General features: G+C 39.9%; 1 protein-coding gene across 9 annotated transcripts in view; it reads left to right on the forward strand.

Annotated features, from left to right (window-relative positions):
• The window catches only part of plekha7a (pleckstrin homology domain containing, family A member 7a), a 143,629-nt gene that overhangs the window by 87,866 nt on the left and 34,535 nt on the right, over positions 1–21,228 (forward strand). For all 9 annotated transcript variants that reach the window (XM_044357068.1, XM_044357069.1, XM_044357076.1 and 6 more), the window contains 3 exons: positions 11,209–11,326; positions 18,329–18,433; positions 20,313–20,385. In XM_044357068.1, the coding sequence (XP_044213003.1) occupies positions 11,209–11,326; positions 18,329–18,433; positions 20,313–20,385 (296 nt within the window). The remainder of the gene's footprint in view (positions 1–11,208; positions 11,327–18,328; positions 18,434–20,312; positions 20,386–21,228) is intronic.

The raw sequence follows: 21,228 nt of genomic DNA on the forward strand, positions 1-21,228 counted from the left end.
GAGCCGGTCATTTTCAGCATCACCCTGCTTTCACATTCATATCCTCACACACACACATATTTATATCTTTTACTGCCGGCCACCGAGCCTCTCAGCTGGAGCAGAGCTAACCTTTTTAGATGACTGCCACCCTGTCGACGCCCCACGCTGGCACGCAAAAGTCGTGGAGCTCATATTCTGGTATATATCTGTCACCTCAGCTCCAGCTCCGCCCGCACCAGCTAGGCCTCTTTTTTAAATTCGATGTCAACTCTTGATGGAGGCGTCAGCTCACAGGGCCATCAAGCGGAGTCGAAACTCCATCTGAGAGCATTATTAGCAGCAGGGCGCGGTGTGTGTATTTCCTGTGTGTGTGTGTGTGTGTGTGTGTGTGTGCGTGGAGGCCGGCGTCATCGGGCTGCTCACTAAGGTTTATCACAGATTAAAGTGCCTAAAGTGTCAGGACTTTACAGCTCCTAGGGGTACCTTATCAGCTCTTATTTTGGCAGCAGAAGGGATGGAATAACTTCCTTGGCTGCTGCTGTCTGGGTCTCGGTATCGGTCTGCATCTGAAGTATGTCTAAATCTATGTGCACCACGTACGTCTGTCTGTCTTCTTGTCATCGACTCCAGAATCATGGAAAACATGTGTGATGGTAAAGTTGTGTTAAGTTGAAGATATTTCAATTTAATTTCTCTTAATGTTAATTTACTTTGACTTTTTTATGTCTTGAAACCTTTGTTGCACAGCGTGATGTATAGTAGATCTCTTATCTCCTGTTTTAAAGCACTTTTATCTAGATTTCAGAGTAAAATCACATATTTTGGTTAGTTTCATCTATCCATGGTAGACTTAACCTTTTTCTGAATCCTCTTTAATTAACCTTTAAGTTTAAAAGTGTTTTTTTTTAGCAGTGCATCCTGTGTCCTGCTCTACATTTGACTCACAGCAACTTTTTTTTGCTTTTTAAAACTTTCAATCATGTGGGGAATAAAAGCCCCGTTTGTCAAATACAATCGTCATGAGTTTAGAGTTTGAAACAGAGCATGCACGCGTGGTGTAAACTCCCCCTCGTTAAACGGAGATCAACAGAATTCCTGCCTGTCACTTCACATCTTTCCCCTTTTGTTGTATCTGTCTCATTTATCCGTCCCGTCTGAAGTTCTCCTGGTGCTCTTTTTCTGTTCTTCCTCTTGTTGTCAACATGTTTCTCTCTCTCTCTCTTTCTCTCTCTCTCTTTTTTTGGCCCCTTCTCCGCTCATTGACATGGGGATCCGGTGATTTTAGGGAAGCTACGCCAGCAATGTGATGAGTGCACACATGGTGCTTCTCCAGGGGTGCAGCATGGCAACGCTTTGGTTGACTGTTGCCATAGCAGCGGTGCGGAATTGAAACAAGGGGGGGGATACACATGTAGATGGAATGTGCGGTGTGGCGAAGAGCGTCTCTCTCACCCGCTCTGAGGATTCAAAACAAAGTCAGTAGATTTAAACTTGCTTCAGTGTCCTAGAAATGACATTCTTATACAATTAAATTGAAATACTTTTTTTTTGCTTGAAACATAATCCTGGCTGACTTATGTTTCTCTCAACATAATGAGAACATTTCTTTAATTAACGTATGGCACCTTTGGCAAGTTGCAAAAATGTCACTTTCACTGAAAAATGTCACTGGCATTAAGGCTCGTGGGAAAAAATCATGGTCTTTGGTTTAATATAGAAAAAAAGTCTGCAGTGACTTGAAGTACAAGATGTTTATTATCATTTAAGTGGAGCCGGGACCTTTCACTAACCTTAACCAAAGTGCTTAAACCTAACACGCAAGACTCAGGATGTGAACCCGGGTCTCTGGTGTCAGACTCCTGCACTGTTTGTCTCTCACAAGTCTCTCAGTGCAAAAAAAAAATCACTGGAATACCTTCTTTAAAAACAAGGGTCAAGTAAGGACCCCATATCATTTTAAAGTCTTCAACTGACATTTAAAAAATCTAAAAGACTGACAAGAAAAACAAACAATATTCACCAATGAAGGACTTACTGTAACTGCAGATTTGCAAACATAGACTATAAGGCGATTTAGCTCCATCAACATCATAGAAGAGGATTACAATGAATGATTAGCTGACAGAAATGTCAGGAAAAGAAAATTTGAAGTAGAGAAATAAGATGGAGTAGGAAGCTTTTTATTGGAGAAGTAATCTTCTTCTGAAACGAGGACACAGGCTGTTCTTAGCGACATGTTGAGAAGAAAAGTTTTGACTTCTTACTGTTTGTCTTGACGGAAAATCGGTGGAAAATTGGTTTTAACAACGTGGCGACGCTGAAATAATGATCTGCGCTCTGTTTGAGGATGGTTTACCTGTGTTTTTTTTTTTTTCACTCTCAGATCATTTATTGTAATATTTCAGACTGTTGTGGAGTCTGACTGTGTTTAAATGCTGTGTGGGCTGCTGTGCTGTTGATTTCTGACATATTAAGTCGCTGCTGTACGTGTGCGGCTGTGTTAGTGGGAGTTCGCCAAAGTGACTTTTTCTCGTTATTTTTTGAAAGTTATCAATAAATACAGGAAAGTCTTGTGATAAAAATGTCAGAATCCTTCCGTCTATTACTTCTCCTGCGTGATTAAATCTCCTCTTCGTTCACAACGCGGCTGCCTCTTCCTCCCACGGGCGTAACAAGCGGAGGCGAAACCTTTTCCTACTGATGTGCAGCCAATAAATGCCCTCCAACCCATAATGTGGTTTCACTTGACTCGTTGCCAGTAGCGCTGCTGAGTGAGATTAATATGCAATGTTTTTTTTTCAAAAGAATCTAAGTTCCTGCCCCGTCATACTCTCCCATCTTTCAACGTCGGTCCTCGATTTTATCCGACTCCTCTTCCTCTTCTCCACAAGCTGCATCAGAGATGAAGCACGATCTATATTTTGAATCAAGGCCAGAGGAAAAACGGCGTGTTTGTATTCACTGAAAGATTTCACAGAAACTTCAAATTGTTTGCTTTTTTTTCTTGAGTTGGAGTCGTCATTAGTGTTTATTTGGTCCCATGTTTCCATGTATTTTTTTTTTTTTTAATGATGGGCTGTGAGCGTGAGGCTTACACATTTTATTTCAAGCTTCTAGCTTTTGAAGTCACTTCAAAGGATTGTCTTTGGTTTTTTGGGGGGGTGAAACAACAGCATTTTTGGATGTATGAGTTTATTTCTCTGAAGTGATTTACCCTGTTAGATCCCAGTCCTGCATCATTTTCTCTATTTATTTGTTCAGATTCATCCTTCAGTGAAGTGTTGTTAAGTTTTTTTAAAGGTGTGAGGTGCAGGTGAGTGGTTTTATTTGTCACAAACACAGATGTCATGTTTGGGCTAGCCTCTGCTTGCACCACAAGCCTCTCATTGAGGTCTCCAATTCAACATTTCTTTCATTAGTTGCGTGTTCCTGGGTTTTACTGTCTATACACTGTAATAGAAATCTGCATCCACCACAAAACTTGCTATTGAAACCTTTGTGAATGTTACAAAGTCAAACAACAGCCAAGGTTCAATCACCTCCTTGGAAATCAATGAAACCTGCTCAGCTGCTTGCGTCGCATCTGTCTTGTTGCTTTCCACGGAAGCATCCGAGCTCAAAGATTGCATATTTCATCCCTGATTACTGATGTGCATGATTATTCTGTTTATTATCTGGCTTTGTTGAGGAATCAATTCTGATTGAAAAGTCTTATTTCTTAATAACAGGGTGTTGTTTCATATCTGAATCCTCTAAATGTCTTTTAATTTGTAATCGTATTAACTAGTGATGCCACAAGCCCAAAGATGATACTATTTGTGACATGGAGAGATAGAAATGGTGCAAATTAAATTCTGTTTAAATTGTGCGGTTATGTTGATTAGCCTTGAGGTCAGAAATGTTGGGTTGTAACAGAATGTTTGAGAGTTTAAATACTAAGACCAAGTGGGAAAATCTTGGCAGGGAAATGAAGTGAATAAAGCTTTTTTTTCCCCGTCAGCGTCTACAATCAGCGTGGCCTTTAGCAAAGCACTGGAATCAAAGCCGCTCTGCTCCGGCTGCTTTACAGCCAACAGTATTTGGAAACTCCCAGAATGACATATGGAATTTTCAAGCTTACTGTGTTTTGTGTTTTTTGAATGATGTCTCTCAGCGCAACAGCAAGCTGGAGAATTATCAATACTGGAAATAATAAGTAGATGAACAGGACGGTCACGGTCGGGGCGTGTTAGTGCAATAATTTCACTTAGCAGTAATAAAGAGAAATTAAATTAAAATGATATTGTTATGTATTGGTAGACAAAAAAAATCTTAAACGTGATGGCAGTCAATTTAGTTTATGATTTTCAATACTTTTTTAAAAAAAAAAACATCAGATTTTAACACTGCACAGTCTTCTACCAACCCACATATAAACAATAAATAACAAAAACATTGAAGATGGTAATCAGGAAGATAAACAGCAAAAAACAACAAACCCTAAATTAACATTTGTGATAATGATATTGGAAACATGCCTATAAAATCCAAACAAGGCTGCCAACTCTTAAAAAAATTGATATTTAGTGCATTTTTAAAGAGAAAAAAACAAACCAGACACTATCAGATAATAAAGTCATATTAATATCAGATTATAATGTTGTGCTGTATTTTTAAGCAGTGCAAAAAGCATAAATCAATAGTAGTAATTACCACGTTTCCACCTGCTCCTCTTTCATAAGCGCTCTGCGGAACAACGAGAACACTGATACCGAACTGATGGAGCCGCAGAACAACAACATGTGAAGTGAAGTGTGACGGCGTCCCTCGAATGACTCGATCTCTTCATCTTTTCTCTCTCTTCTCTTTCTCTTGTGTCTTTGTCTTCTCAATTTAATTTAGTTCGCCTCGATTTTAAGAGAGGTTCGTTCGCTCGGTGAGGACCCTTAAGATGCCGAAACCATCAAATAGACTTTAAAGGTTGTGAAATATAGTTAATAAAGGGAATTTTAAGTAGTTGAGAACTCAACAGTTGGTTCACACCTTCACTCTTGTGTGCCTCTCTGTCTTATAACTCTTTTTCTGTGACTGTCTCTTTTGTTTTTCTCTCTTTCACTCAGACGTTTTGTGTTTCCGTCTCTTCAACCTCTCTGTTGTCTGCAGAGGTAAACAGATTACCACTCGTGACCCCATCCTCTTTGGGCATTTCGAGGTAAATAAGTGGGTTGTGTTCCCCTCGGACCTCCAGGAGCTGTGTTACACATGGATTAATTCACAGAAATAGAGGTCATACCTTTTCTCCAAACCTCTGGAGTCAAGGCTAGCCTGCACTCAAAAAGGCCAAATTATGTCCTCCTCCTTCCCCCCGTGATATCAGATGTGTTTTTCCTCTGTGAAGTAAGTTAAAAAAAAGCTATAGAAAGTCTAGTCACAGACTCCCAGTAGAAGCTGTGTCCCTTATGGCAGACAGAAGAATTGAGCCTTGTATACCTCTCTGCAGAGAAAGTAAGGCTATAATTTGCCAGTTTTTTTTTTTTTTTTTTTTCTATTTTGCTGTGAGGAAATCAAAGACTCTGACGTTTACTTCATCTCGTTTTCTGGCTCTTTCTCTATCACCTCCCTCTATGGTTTTCTTCTCTCTTTCATCAACAAGGTCATAAACACCTCTTGTCTCTCGCTCTTCTGTACCTTTCAAGAACTTTTTTCTCGGTAGGCAGGTAACCTATTAAAAAGCTGAATAAAATGGCAAAATTCCACAAGATCCCCAAAATGTCACGTTTAAACCTTTGCTTCGACAAAGAACCTTATAAATGAAAAGCAGAGAAAGGTTATTTATTATTGGTCAGTGGAGTGGTTTATAAGCTAGGTGCCTTTCCATGCTTTGGTATTTAGAGAACATGAAATTATAACCAACATTAGCTCCTAATCAAAGAACAATGACTTTCCTTGATACTAATCATTTAAAAAAAAAAAAAAAATCGGTTCTTTGAAAAAATCTTTCCGGTGAATACATTAGTTTTACTTTGACTTTGATGCAAATGCGTCTAATTTACATTTTATAGTTTGTGACCTTTCAGAAGTTTGCATGAAATTATCTTGACAGCAGAATGAAAACATAGCTAATATCTCCCTCGCTCTCAACCCACCCACACCACGTTCTAGGGCTTTACATTATGCATCTGTAGATAGAAGTCGGTAATGTACTGAAGCTGCAGGCTGTGGTGAAAGTACGGTCTTTTAATATGGAGGGCAGAGAGGAGGGTCTGTTAATTTGTCTGAAGAAGATAGAAAGAAGGAGAACAAGAGCCCAACTGAAAGACAAAATATTTTTTACAAGATAAAAACTGAAAAGGCTGATGTTCAGATTTCTTACAGAAACACTCACAAATAGTTGTATTTTTCACTAATAGAGCAATTCACAGTAAGATAGATGTGTATTTACAGAAATAAAAATGTATGAATCTATTTGAAAGAGGAAAAAAGGGCATCAGAGAGAGATAGCACAAGGTAATGAGGTTGGATTCTTAGATGAGGGAATGCGTTACATTGCCAGTGTTTTCTCTTCTGAAACTAATCAGACAGATTTACACGCGTACTCCGCCTGATGTCAGCCGCTTGACAATAAAACATCCAGCACGGAACGTCTCATCTGTCTCACTGCAATGCGACAGCAGCAATAACGGAGCTGTCATCATTCAAAGAGATATTCTGAGCATAGCCGGCAAGCAGGTAGTCACGTTTTGTTGGGATTTGTTGCCTGACTAAATTGCATGTCTGTATGGTCTGTTTTCAAACCTGCAACACACATACACACATATACACACACACGCAAACAAACTTCAAATTACAGATACTCCGCATGTCATTTACAGTAAATTGGCAGCAGCTCACCTCATTCTGTATTTTTTTATTTGGATTCTCGTTCCACAAAGTCATTCTAGTCACCTTGAGATCCAATAAAATGATCATTTAAAAAATGAACAATTTAAAGGGGACGTATCATGCACATTTCAAGGTCTATTTTTATATTCTGGGACTCTACTGGGATATTTTTGCATGATTTTACAGCTCAAAAAAACTCATGAAAAAAAAAGTTATGTGATACTGGCCCTTTATGCAGCCCCTCAGTTCAGCCTCCGTCTGAAACAGGCTGTTTTAGCTGCCGTGTCTTTAAGCCCTCCCACTGAGCCCACTCTATTCTGATTGGCCAGCTCCTGGAGGCCGCACCTCAGCAGACTTCTGGGGGCTCGGGAGGCTACTACACCTGCTGCGGTAGTTGGTGTTACACAGTGTTAGGGCATGCACTGATTACATTACTTGCCCCCCCCATCATCGTTTCGCTTTTTCTTTAAATAGAAATAAAACCCATTTATTTCATTTTTGTATATCAGCACCCATGTTCAGCAAATAAAAAACTTTAACTTTGTAAAATGCTAAGCATGGATGGATGGATGGATGCTACAATTATAAACTCAAAGTGTGAGACCGTCCGCAGCAGCAGCAGAGTGGCAGCACAGAGAAGCGGAGTCAGACGTGTGTCCTCCCTCCTGTTCTCTGCTGTAAACACATGTAGCTGTTAGCGAGCAGCTGCTCTCATGTCTCTCCGGGTCTCAGTGCTTGTTTTTTGGGAGAAACTCTCCTGCTCTCTGCCTGCTCAGCCTTCTCTCGGTGTGTCTCTCTCCATATAGCAGGCGGTTTGCTCCAGTTCTGGCTCTAAGCAGCAGTTATCCTCTGGCTCATCCTGGCATCTGTGTGCACCGCAGACCGGCTGTACATGTTGGAGGACCCGCTAGTGATACTGAGCAGCAGCCTGAAGCCATCTAAGGGCTTCCCTTTAGATGACTTCAGGCTAAAATTAAACTTAAAATCCGACATTCTACAGATATTAAGCATCATTGACAAATATCTTACCTTGTAAAATGTTACCAGTGTAACCAGTAACACCGGTGTTGTCAACAAGTTTATTAACCGGTGGTAAAATTTGCTCACCATGGCATCCCTAGAGACTATGTAAACAAACAATAGTAGTTGGATTTCACTTCTTTTTCTTGTTCTGTACTTGAAAAGCAACTTCTCAAATACATCTGTACATGTTTGAGTCTGAATCTGATCCAAAATATGTGAGTGAACAACACAAACAACCCACGGAGCAACTTTAGCAACAACCCCGGCAACAAAACCCACCAACAGACGACCGTTGAATGTGGGAATATCTGAATAATCTGATGTCATGACAAGGTGGAAGTAGAGGTAACTTTGCATACAAGGCTGGAGATCTGGCTTTTGACTTTCGGGGGGGAATTTTTTAACATATATTCACCTCAAGTCTTGGACCTTTGACCATGTTTAACATAATAAGAGTATAAAATAACTGAAAATCCCTAAAAGCATCATATCTCTCCTTTAAAATTTGAACAGTTTGACTGAAACAAGAAAAAAGGGAAACCAAACCAAATAGAAACGTGAAAAAATAAATGATCTGATTTTGCAAATTAAATTGTAAAAGATGAAAATAACTCATCAAAAACAAAAACAAACTGCAGAAAGAGCATTAAAAATGAAAAAAGCACCAGACAACAACAAATTAGTACAAAGTGCAACTTCATGAGATTCATCAGACTCTGTTGGAGCAACGTTTGAGATAAAAATCTACTTTAAATTGTGTTGCATACCATATTCCAAGGCAGAAGAAGCTCTTTAGAGAACACAGTTTCTTTGTGGACATGACACATACAGTATGCCTGTGTATACCATAAAAAACATGTATACAATACTAAACTGTAAAGGCTTATTTACCTCCAATTCTAGTGCTCTAGACGGTAGACTGACAAAGGTACAGACTGGTCTTTGTCCAATGCCAGGTATATCGTCTTTGATCTGTGTATGGCTGAAGGTCATTGGCAGGTGAATGGAAAAGCACTTTACAGTGTAATAACCACTCAAAACTATGACACACTGGCTGGGAAAATACTGTATATTTGATGGTGTAAGCCAGACAACATAGACGGTGCATATACCCCAACAAACACACAACTCCCCGCGTCTGGGGAGTTGCTCACTTTTTTGGTCGGTAATCCAATCTCTAACAAGAACTCAGTATTCTTTAAATATCCAACTTCTCCGAATTAAAAAAAAAGATTATTGGTAACATTATTGGTTAAAGCTGTCAGAACACTCTGGACCTCAATGAATTCAATGAAACCATAATTACCAAAGCCAAAAACATAAACCTGTAAAAACCTCTCTGTCTTATCAGCTGACAAGCAGAAGCAATACTGTTTTGCTTTTGAGGCTGTAAAGCTGTGTTTGGTAATGAATTTAAAGGCTTTCATACAGTACCTGTATCCTTAGCAACTAAAAAAAAAGCAGAATTGTCCACAACATGCTGCCAGTCTGAAAGATAAATAACATGATGTCTATGATGTGAGCTGCTTTTCTTTTCTTTTTGAATCTTTTGACACATCAAAAGCGAACTAAGAAGTGCTGAAGACTACAGACAAGAAGATATCTTAATATTTTATTGTAACAGGTTAGCAAATCTGTTTGAGGTGAAGTCTGTTGGATATGGCTGTAAGGGATGCACCTGTTAAGAAGCAGCAAAAACCCTGAACAGAAAGATCTAAACCCAACTCTTCAGTGTGTTTAATCCGTGTTTCTCTCATGTTTCTATCTCCACGGTTCTGTACACTATAGGACATGTTTCATGACGTCATTGTGTGTTTTCAGAAAAGTCAGGGTGTCTGATCCGTAACTGATCTGTGAATAGTTTGCATTGTGGTGAGACTCATTCATCCACAATCCTTTGATCACAGATGACGTAGCTCTGTTTGTTCAGCCTGGTCTGGCCTCATACTGCTTTATCGCTGCCCAATGAAGGTTCACCGCCGTCAGTTAATCATACTATCTTGCTAATTGTGTTACTATCCACATAACTTACATGTTACATTTTACTGCTGTCGTGTTACAACTTTGTTCTTGTTGTTCTTGGTCTTTTGTTCTTGTGTCTACTTGGTCCTCAATGGGTTGAAACATGAGTTGTGTAATCCTTTTGGACTGTAAAATCTTCTCATAAACTGTTGAATAACCTTAAATTGTGTCTGAAAGTACAGTCTGTCGTACTGAAGAGTTGATATTTTGGAGTTAAATGGTTTTCATCCAGCAAAGACAAAATCTAGAAGACCCAATCTGGATTGTTGCGGGATTCAGAGTAATCAGATTCTAAAGTCTGCCCGTCACCACTGTCATCATTTCACCAGTCAATTGGAAATCTATGGAAGAAATAGACCTCGAAATAGAAGCTGCTGCCTATCGATAAGGCTGCCCAGTTTAATTAACTTATTTGTTATTTGTTCATTTGGGTTACTCATGGCAGAAAACTCTGGGATGTCTTGTTTTTACCCAGTGGTCTCTTGTGATGTCCAGGATCTGTCACGTCAACCCTCGTATCTATGAATCCTGTTGCTTTTTTACTGTCATGGTATAAAAGGCTTAATGCCATAGTAATGCTTCAATATCCCATGATAAGTCATTATACAGACGGGAACCGAAAGAAAAACAAATCCTTCTTAAAGCATCACAATGAATTTAAAAACTGTCAGTTGTGTAATTTTTATTTGACCGTGACATAATATCTTCACGCTCATATTTGCGGCTGTTGTGTCTACTTTACATTCAGATTAAGGACTGTTAATTTATTTTGGAAGCACACGGTTACATAACACAGTCTGCTCTGTGCACTTTTGATGTTTCTGCTGTGAATCAGGTTTGTAAGACCATTTATCAGCCTCCTGTTGTGAAACAGTCATATGAGGTAATAGGTCTGAGCTAACCTGAGGGTACAGTAAGAAAATAGATTGTACACAAACACACACACCCACACACACACACTAAGGCACAAAGGATTTATCCTTGGTCTCTGGAGACAGTATGCACAAACCATGGGAGAGGCCCTAACATCCTCTATCTAGACTCTGTCTCGACTCCTCACACTTCCCATCAATCCTTTCCTCCTTGATCAATTCATGTACATTTGACTTTTTATTTTAGAGCTAGAATAACATTTAATTTACATAGTGCATATCCAAAATGACAAGAAATCAGTTATAAGGAGTCAGAAGGTCAGCTTGGAGATGATTGTGAAAACAGAAATGGAAACCACACATAAAAAGTTTATTGACAACATGAGATTACTTTCCTGGTGGTAGCAGTGGTGTGTAATGGCATTTCTGTGTGTGTGTGTGTGTGCAGGCTGCAGGGTGCTCGCATGATGTCCAAACCCGGAGGTGAGCAGCTCTCCAGCACCACCGTCAGCGAGGCCTCCACTGCCATCACCTCTTCCACTGTGGACACCACTTCTGCCTCCAAGGTTAGTCTGTGTGTGTGTGTGTGTGTGTGTGTATGTGTGTGTGTGTGTGTGTGTGGTTCAGTTTAATTTAGCTGTGGTTGTATCTAAAGCTCTTCAGACTGTGTTGAGGTTTAGACCACCATGTTTAGTGCGGGTGACCCTGGTGGAAGGGCACAAAATTAGCACCAGCCACCAGCCAAATGCTGGTAGAACATGCAAGTGGCTGGTGGATTCGCTTCAATCAGCAGCCAAAAAAACAGAGATAATCTATTGAGTAGCTGGTAAAATTTGAACATTTACTAGCAATTTGGCCAGTGGATAACAAAAGTTAATTTTGCACACTGCCTAGTGGTGTGTGTCTGTATGATGTTACTGCATACGTGTATATGTAAAGCTCCAATTTTGCATGATAAACTGTAATCTTTGTCTCAAAATAAATATTTAGTTTTAGTTTTTTACCATTTACATATGTGTGGCTCATTAGTTTAACTCTTATCTTTGGATTTGACTGTTTCATCTGTTTATTTATTCTGGAATTACAGTCTTTATTATTAAATGATGATGTAATTATGGCCTTAGACAGTGATGCATTTGACAAAATGTACTATGAACTAGGGTAGACACTGTAGTCTCTAAGTGTCAAATACAGTTCACTACTTTCTTCAGTGTTCAGCCCTGTCACACACACAACACTGTTAGTTGATGCTGTACACCCGAGTAACGTGAAATATTTCCAAGAGCAGAATAACTTTTAAATTCATTGATCTCCAAGCTAAGAGTGCAAAGAGTGACCTACATCTGTGTCTGGAGCGTAATGGAGCGTAAAAAGCTAACGACAGAGGTAAAATGGCCTTTTCTTTGAACAAGAGTTGCATAGGTCCCGTTTTTTTTCACTTTGCCTTTAATTTTGACCACTGTGAAATCTTTCGCTCTTTCCGTGATAGATCAGCTTGCTCGTCCTGTTTTGTGCCGTAAACTAAAGCGATATCCTTGTTCCTTGTAGAACAAATGCAGATTTTCTCCCTAACCCATCCTTGTGACACTAGGATGCATTAAATAAAAAATTTGTGTAGAGGCATGCAGTGAATGAACAATCTGCTCAGCAGTGGTCTTCTTTAATAACATTAATTATTTTGATGGGATAAGTCAAATGGACTAATGTAATAATGATGTTAAAATATTAAACACAGCAGCTTTCTTATGAGCCGGAGCATAGTCTGAAATCTTCTCCTCTGACATTCTCAGGTGTGGTTTTACCATCAGGCTTCCTAGACTGTGGAAAATCATGCCTGAAGTGTTTGCAAATACTATCACTATTTAAATAACTACTTACATTAATTTAGTTTTTAATTTTACATTTGGATTTTGTTTGTTTAATCCCAATTTTCTCAAGTAATTATGTCTGATTATCTTGATGTTTTCATGCTCAGATGAGCTCTGCATGAATAAAAGTGAATATTATTATTAGTAGCAGCATTATTGACAGTTGTAGACTCGTCGCTCTTCTGTGTGTCCGCTGACGGATCCAGCTGTGGACGCTGGATAGTGATGAGTTGATAATGAATGAATTAAAAGGTCTTCTGCGGTCGACCAAGATCCATGACAGGCCCTGCAGAAACGGAAGACAAGAGACTTAATTGGAGGAAGAGGTGGAGGTTTGGTGTTAGAGGTAGCGGGTATAGCTCTAGTTTGATTAAAGCAGGATTCAAAGCCAGCAGGTAGATGTGATTTAATTACAATGGACTCATAGCTGTCTGTCACACTGAGAGGGCTACAGAAGGGCATTTATTACCATAAAAGACTGCATTGTTTTAGATGTTTCATTTAGTGAGCTCAGTATCTCGTGTTTGAGAACTTGTCACCGCAGCATTAAAGTGAACTGTTCCTTCTTGACTCCTTCTGTGATTTATTTACAACACAGAGCTAATTACAAACAGAGTAACCTCTCAGTTTATTTAATACCATGCACAAGCAATAAACCTTCAATATTTGTAACTACATCACAAATTCCAGGTTTTGGTTATGATTTCAGTTTAACAGTTTATTTGAAAAAGTAAAATCCTGCATCTTTGTTTCTTTCATAGTTCATTTTTGTGGTTACGTTTGGAGGCGTTTATGTTATACTCTAAAACGCTGCTTGTTTCACATCTGATTGATATCACCGTTCATTCATCCATTCTAGGATTTAATCGACACAACCGACATTATCAACTGAAAGTTGTAAAGATGTGTGTGGAGTAACAATAAAACACAGTTACATTTCTTTGGAGCTTGTACTTTTTTTTTACCCCCCTCCACACTCTTCACCTTGCGTCTGGTTGTCCTTCAAGTTGTCATTGTCTCGGGCAATTTGCCGGCGCCGCTGAAATTACGGAATCTGTTGAAGCGTCTCAGCGTAAGCAATGCTTGCAAATTCCAATTTGTGCCTCGAATTGCAGACTTCATGTCGTTACGTTCTTTGCAAACTGGTTTTGTGCAACATTCCGTCGTAATCCACATGGAAATTGGAAAGCTTCTCTCTCTATCTCTCTCTCTACTTTATTTCTTTTTCTTCCTTTTTCCTCGGCTCCCTCTTTCTCTCTGTCGCTCTATCTTTCAGTCTATATCTTACACTCCCTTTCACTCACTAACACACACACACACACACACGCACACACACAGCTCCGCAGTGCCATGAAATCTCATCCTGCCCTATCAACAGGTGCCTCGGGACTAAGATTGAACATGTGTCATCGGGCGCAGTACCCAGATGACAGGGCATCCATCACGCTGCCTCGCCGCTGTTTCCACGCCCCGCGTTTTCCCCCCCGACCCCCCAAGCCCTCCCAGGTGCTCTGGCTCATCACCCCTGCCATCAAACAGCGGGGAAATAGTACAGATGCCTCATTCTGACAAGGAAAACTCTTAACAAAAGAATCTTGTCCCAGAGGAACGATGTTCCCCTTGCATAACACACCGCCATCAAGAAATGAATCCACATTTTGAACATCTATTCCGCCTCTGACTAAACATCAGTGGGAACACGGAGACAGAAATCGTCAAATATCCCCCACGAGTTATGTGTCACAATCCTCACAGTTCTCCTTTAAGCACTCGTGTTCATAACCAGTCAGCGCAAGTTCGCGGGGATTCATCAAAGCCAATGTCATTTAGGAGTTCCTGCCGGGTCCCAGTTTATAGTTATGAATTTATGCGCCTTTATGTTCCTCGTCGTTTCTCCGCTCTACTTGAAAATAGCTTATCCGCTCTTGAAAATGAAGTGCCAGTTTGAACATTAATGCCAACATGTATCACGACAAACGATTAGCCTGTGTTTTGTTGAACAGTGACACGTCGAAGGATTTGTTTGTCACTTAAAGGTCTCTAATTTTAATCTCTTTATTGGCTGAGGGGGGAAAAAAAAGTGGTCACGGACAAAGAGTTACTATTACTCTGCCGTAACTACCGCCATTAACACTCCAAACACAACATGTTTTTTTTTTAATTCTGTAATCCTTGAGGCGATTTTGCTGTTTCCATTACTTTCTCACTAACACCAGTCTTTGCAGTCAGACAGTTCAACACAATGACAAGTTGCTAGTAGCTGGTGGAGATCGACAGTAGAAGACTGGATGTACTGAGCAGCTCACATTTAAAACTCTGTTCCTTAAGGTATAGATATGGTAAAGATAAGGTATAGATATAACTGTGCTCATCACTGTGCCTTCCTGACAACCTTAAAATGATTTTGAATAAGGTAGAATGTAACTAGAGCTGCAAGACATTAGTATTTTCATTATTGATTCATCTATTTTATCATTTAGTCTTTAAAACGTCAGAGAAAAAAAGGGAAAAACACTCATCACACTTTCCAAGAGCCTAAGTTGACGTCTTTACATGACTGCTTTTGTCTAACCGATGTGGAAAACATATAAGAAGATATTTAAAATCTTAGTAATGCACCACAGAGAAAAGTAAATCTGCTCACTTGAGGGAACTGCCAGGTTCAGCTACATTCAGCCACTATTCACCGCTGATCAAATCCACTCGGACAGATTGGGATTAAGTATCTCTTAAGTACATGTACACTTCTGCCAGATTTCTAAAGGGAGGGTCGAACACTACTCTTGTTTAATTACCTCACTATCCCAGATAATTCTCGTCTGGCTTGGGATTTGAACTTGCAGCCTCTCAAGTCTCAGAGCGGGCGCTCCAGGCTTTTAGGTTGTCTGATCGTGTGTCATTAATGTAACAAATAGCTGCTCTGCAACCCGAGTCATTCACCTACAAGACAGAGTGCTTCTTGGCAGCAGGGACCACAGTCTGTTCCACAGAATTACCCACGGCCTAAAAATAGACCACCGCATCGCACACAAACATATTTGCAGGCGCACACTCGCAGGAGGAGATAAACACGCGCTGACGTACACATACTGTATATTTACAGAAAAGGGACTCCGTTGCGACAGTATAGGAACCACTCTGTGACTTTGCATCATGCTTGGCCGACCAGCCTCCCTCTAATTAGCGAGTGTGTTTTGCTGTTTTCCAGCTGTGGATGCCTCCCAATGCTGCTGACAGTCCATATACACACACTTGTATAGCCGTCACACCACATCTTTTATTATAATATCAGTGTGATGGAGGTGGCAGGGTTGAGTGTGTGTGTGTGTGTGTGTGTGTGTGTGTGTGCTTTGCCGGGGGGAGTTAACTTTCTTCTGAGATTTCAGAATAGAGGATGGTGTAATGAGATTGCGTGAATATATGCACAGTGTATAAGTATGCTTACGGGCATATGCACAGTAGGCATGCACACACACAAACACAATAATAATGCAAGAATTTCTTGGTTTACTGAGAGACAGACAACCAGCACCCATGCATTTTTATGAGTGTGTAAGGGAAGATGAATCGATGTGAGCGCCTGGAACAGTAGTGCATAAATACTACCAAAGAGTTAAACACTGCTTATAGACATCAGCTGGGAAGATTAAGTCAAGATGGAAGTTTCTTAGATGGGTCCTTGCAGTAAAATTTCATATAATTGTGAACTAGGTGATCTGAAGCGTTGTCAACCATGTTGGAAAAGACAAGTTGTGACCATCCTCGTGTAGAGTAGCTACTCTCAAAGGTGGGAATCTAGTGGTCATAGTGAGGGTGAAAATTAAGCAGAAGTACACAGTAGTTCAAGAGATTGATAAATAAATCAGTTACACAATATCATACATTGCATGTACAGGTTGCATACAGCTTTGCAATTGTACCATTTGTGCTAAATGAAAACCATGATGTGGAAGTGTAGCTGGAGTTCATATATAAGCACAAATCTGTCCAAGTTGTTGTTCAGAACTTCATGCAGCTTTACATTAGACTCTATGTCATCTATGGTCAAATTCACCAGCTGACTGGGTCCTTTCTATATAAATTTGGTATGTTCTCGCGATGTTTGAGTGAGATTTCTCTGGGGTCTTTGGTTTCCTCCCACGGGACAAAGACATCAAGGTAGATAGGTGAACTGGACATATGTGAGAATGGGAGGTCTGCATTATTACATACAGTAATCTTTAGATTAGATTAGATTAAATTAGATTAAATTTTATTGTCATTGAACAAGTACAAGTACTTAAGATGCAGATTGTATGTAACCAGAGTGCACTTTAGGCATAAAGTGCTGATGTGAATGGTATAATTTATTATGAGCCTTAGGCCACATCTTGTACTGTAGAGGGGCATTGAGTTCAAATCCAGTTTTTAGTATTACAAGTTATACTTGGGTGAGGGGGGCTCCCAAACTGTTTAATCCAGCCTTGCTCTCACCCAGTTGAGGTGGGAAAGGCTGTCCTGGATAGCCAAGGATAAGTGTATATGTTGTAGATAATAGATTGATATAAATTAATTAAAGGGACAAGTGTTCTTAGTAAAATGCTTAAATATTCAATTTATGAACATCTCTAATATCATTAAAACCTGAGCTGCTACATTTTAGCTGCACTAAAGTGACCTGTGAGCAACTTAAACTTAAATGTGTGAGGATGCAGAGATTCAACCACTAGTTTTAGGACACGGTACACTGCATTGTGGTGATGATAAAATGCATCTCCTCTCTATTATAACCCCTCGACCTTCCTTATGCAAGTTTGCTTTATCAGTAACACTAATTTTAACCTACACAGATAAATACAGTCACATGTATCCGCCAGCCGCAGTCGCCGCTGACACAGTGAGAGAGTTTAGGAGATTTTGCCTTCCTTTGACGGTAGCTGTTCAGGTTCACTGGTCGGATTTTCCAGCAGGTGTCCAGCAGTCGATCCACTGACCTGCGGGTCACATTTCGATTTTTCTAACCTCCTACCTGATAGTCTATTGAGTCTTTGTCATTGTCTGGCAAATGTCATAGCAACCATGGCTGGCACCGTCATGGAGGTCCAGTGGAAAATTGGCTGTGCTCAAATAATGGTGGTAATTATAAAACAACTGGAGCAGAAAAAGAGAGCTACCTCTAAAAGATAATCATGGTGTGGGTGAAGGTCCATTCAATAATGTTGTAAGTAAGACAGAAAGATCTGATGAGATGGAGACGGCCTGTTTCCAAATATATTACGGTGACACAAAGAACTGTCTTGCTTTTGGTTACAACTTCTTTAACCATAATTCTGCTACAGAGAGTAAATGTTCTCCATTAAAACCTTAAAGATTTTATTTGGTGCTATCAGATGATTATTGGATTAATTAACCAAGCTGAACCAGAAACACTTTGCTACTGAGCAAATAAGATGTATAAACTAAGCAAATGTTTTGGTTATCTAATTAGAATTAAGCTGACAATATAACATATAACTGATGGATAAGTCACAACATGATCATCTCTTGATCAATAACTGCACATGTGTAATCAATCCATATTCTTAAGATGGGATGAAAATGTTGAGATGTTGTCATTTGTCACATTGTCACATTATTCACAGCCGTTGCTGCAGACTTTGTTTATCTCTTCTTTCGTCACATGAAAGCCGTCTATACTTATACATCTGTGTTGTGTTTCAGGGCTCCCGCTCCAGTGGCAAGGTACACAACTTCGGGAAGAGAGAGCAGGCCATTAAGAGGAACCCTAACGTCCCCGTCGTGGTCCGGGGATGGCTGTACAAACAGGTCAGGACACACACACACACACACACACACACACACACACAACATTTAACTGTGTTTGTAGGGTGACATTAACTATATTTACAGGACTGCCTTATTCCAAAATTAAGACACTGAACAACAACTTCTCCATGTAAGCAGCTTTTTCCGATTACCTTAACCCAAATAAGTTCAAAATAAGGTCACAAGCAAGAGTCAAATTAAGAGATGCCATCTGGGCCTACCACCCGGAGGACTAGGTGTAGAGGTCTGGTGAGTGGCCAGTTGGACAGCAGTGAGGTTACATTAAAGCCTCGTCAAACTGAAAACTCAAAACCAGAAACTTGGGCTCATTCTATGCACAGCACCAGCTCTCGGGGAAACTCTGAGTGTTATAATCTAAAGAGGCGCCTTCATTAATTAATGATTAGTTGAGCCAGTGAATATAATTTCCATGATTGGGTAATCTGATGATTATTCTCTAAATTAATTAATTCATTGTTAAATCAATAGAATATCAGAAAAACGTCTCAGTTTCCAAGGTGACACCTTCAAAATGTTTTGTTTTGTCCAACCAACAGCACAAAACTCAAAGATATTCAGTTTCAGTTATTTTAAACAGAGAAAAGCAATGATTCCTCACATTTCAGAAACTGGAGCCAGAGAGAAATGACTGATATGATTAAAGTGGCCATACTCTTTAATAATTTGATGACAGTATGTAATGTGAGAACCTACAGAGAATTATCACCCAACTCTGCATCTCCCCTTACCTAAACTGAACGTTATAGCGAGTTTCAGCTCATTGTTTAGCTTTACTGTTTGGTTTGGTTCACTCTCAGCGCTCTTATAACATCATTTTCACTGCAGCGAGAATATAGGTACCTTCCTCCTGACAGTATCGACAGTATCTGGCCTGTTAATTTCTCTTTAACACACCGCAGGGATGAGTTCTAGCTTTAGCCTGTATGGTCCTGTAACGTTTCCTCCAATGGCCTAGTTTTCTTTTTTTTTTCTTTTTTTTCTTTGGCAATATAGAGCACCTGCTGTTGATCACAGACAGCTTATTACTGGAGACTCTATGTTTATTTGAAGTTGTACTTAAAATATCTATAGTTGGCATCATCCCACTGGAGAAGGCTTAGCGTCCGTATGAGGCAAACAATGAGTGATGTTACTGCAGAGCAATTATATTTTAATGACCACACACAGAGGTATACGCACGCAAATGCACAGTGCAATTATATTTTAATTAGAGAAAAAACCTTTAAATGTTGGTATGGGTGTGAATGCACAAAAGCACGCACACCCACGCATTATTAGACCCGATCACACGCACGAAAATACACACATATATACAAACCCACACACATACAGATACACACTGACAGTACCAAGTGGACAGGCATTTACTCCCTTTCATCCACACATACACACACACATGGGATTACACGGTTGTAGCATCATACATTTTTATCCAAAGAACGAATATAGGTCTGTGTTTGAGGTGATTTCATGCCTTCTGTGCCTCCTCCCCTCTCCGAATGGCACAATTTTCTTCAGAGAACATAATAGACAAAACGGGCAGTAAAGCAGCCGTGTCAGGCCCAGCGAGCCAGTGAACTAGGACAAATGATCACTCCCTTCCTCCCTCTCTCTTTCCCGCTCACCCTCTTTATCTCTGCTCATATCCTCCTCACTTTTTCTATCATTGCTCCTGTTTCCTCACAGTCATCTCCTGTCCCCAGGTACTCGTTTCTATCTCTTTCTTTCTCATTACTCCTGCTCCTCTTCCTATTTAAGATCTTTGTCTACGCTCTTGTTATCTCCTCCAGTCCGCACTATTTTCTGTCTCATTATTCATTCGTTACTTACACTCTTTACCCCGTCTTACTCTTTGCAGGACAGCTCTGGGATGCGTCTTTGGAAGAGGAAGTGGTTCGTCTTGGCAGATTTCTGTCTGTTCTACTACAAAGGTGAGTCTTTGTTTAAGCAGTTCCCTAAACTATTTCTCCGTGTAATGTTGACTGGGCCCGAGGTGTGGAGAAAATAACTGAAGTTCACATTTACTGTACCGTCTGTTCCTTCTCCTGCTTCTTTATGTTTTCATCTTACTGGTGTGTTTGAAAAATGAAGCTATATATTCTTAAAGGAGTACTACACTGTAAATTTCCCAAAGAACTTCAGTGCAGAGAAGTCAAGAGGTCGTGATACGTAGCACATCAAGCTAGTGGAGCTCTGTAAATGGAACCACATTCCTGCACATGCTCAGTGCCGTCTGCCGTCCTTACACAGAACTACTCTCCAGAGACTGAAAACAGGATCACTGTTATTAGTATTCGGAGCCGTTTCCAAACAGATTACAATGCCCAAACTCTTTGGGGTGAAGGAACATGTCACCCACTGCAGCGCTGTGGCTCATTGACGTGTTTTTTAATAGTTTTTTGACAACAACAGAGATCTACACCACAGAGGAATAAGATATATCAGGCTTTGGATACACACTCAATACTTGTACGTAGGATGAGTTCATTGTTTGGTTCTGCAGATGAGATTTGTTGACAATAATAAAAAAAAAATAGAAAATCACCAGCCTTATCCTTTTAAATGTATGAACAAAATCTGTTTTTCTATTTAATATACTCTTTATTTGGTAATTATAGTCCCTTACAATAATTACTGGTCAAGAAATCAAGCGAATGTACTATATCAACCCCCAAACCCTGCGCCTTTATGTAAAAAAACAACAACAGGAAAAAAACAGGTCAACAGAACCTGTTTTTTCTGATTAAAAAGTTTATTCCTCTTAAACATGTGTT

This window comes from Thunnus albacares, chromosome 7 (genome assembly GCF_914725855.1).
Source record: "Thunnus albacares chromosome 7, fThuAlb1.1, whole genome shotgun sequence".
Classification (NCBI taxonomy): domain Eukaryota; kingdom Metazoa; phylum Chordata; class Actinopteri; order Scombriformes; family Scombridae; genus Thunnus; species Thunnus albacares.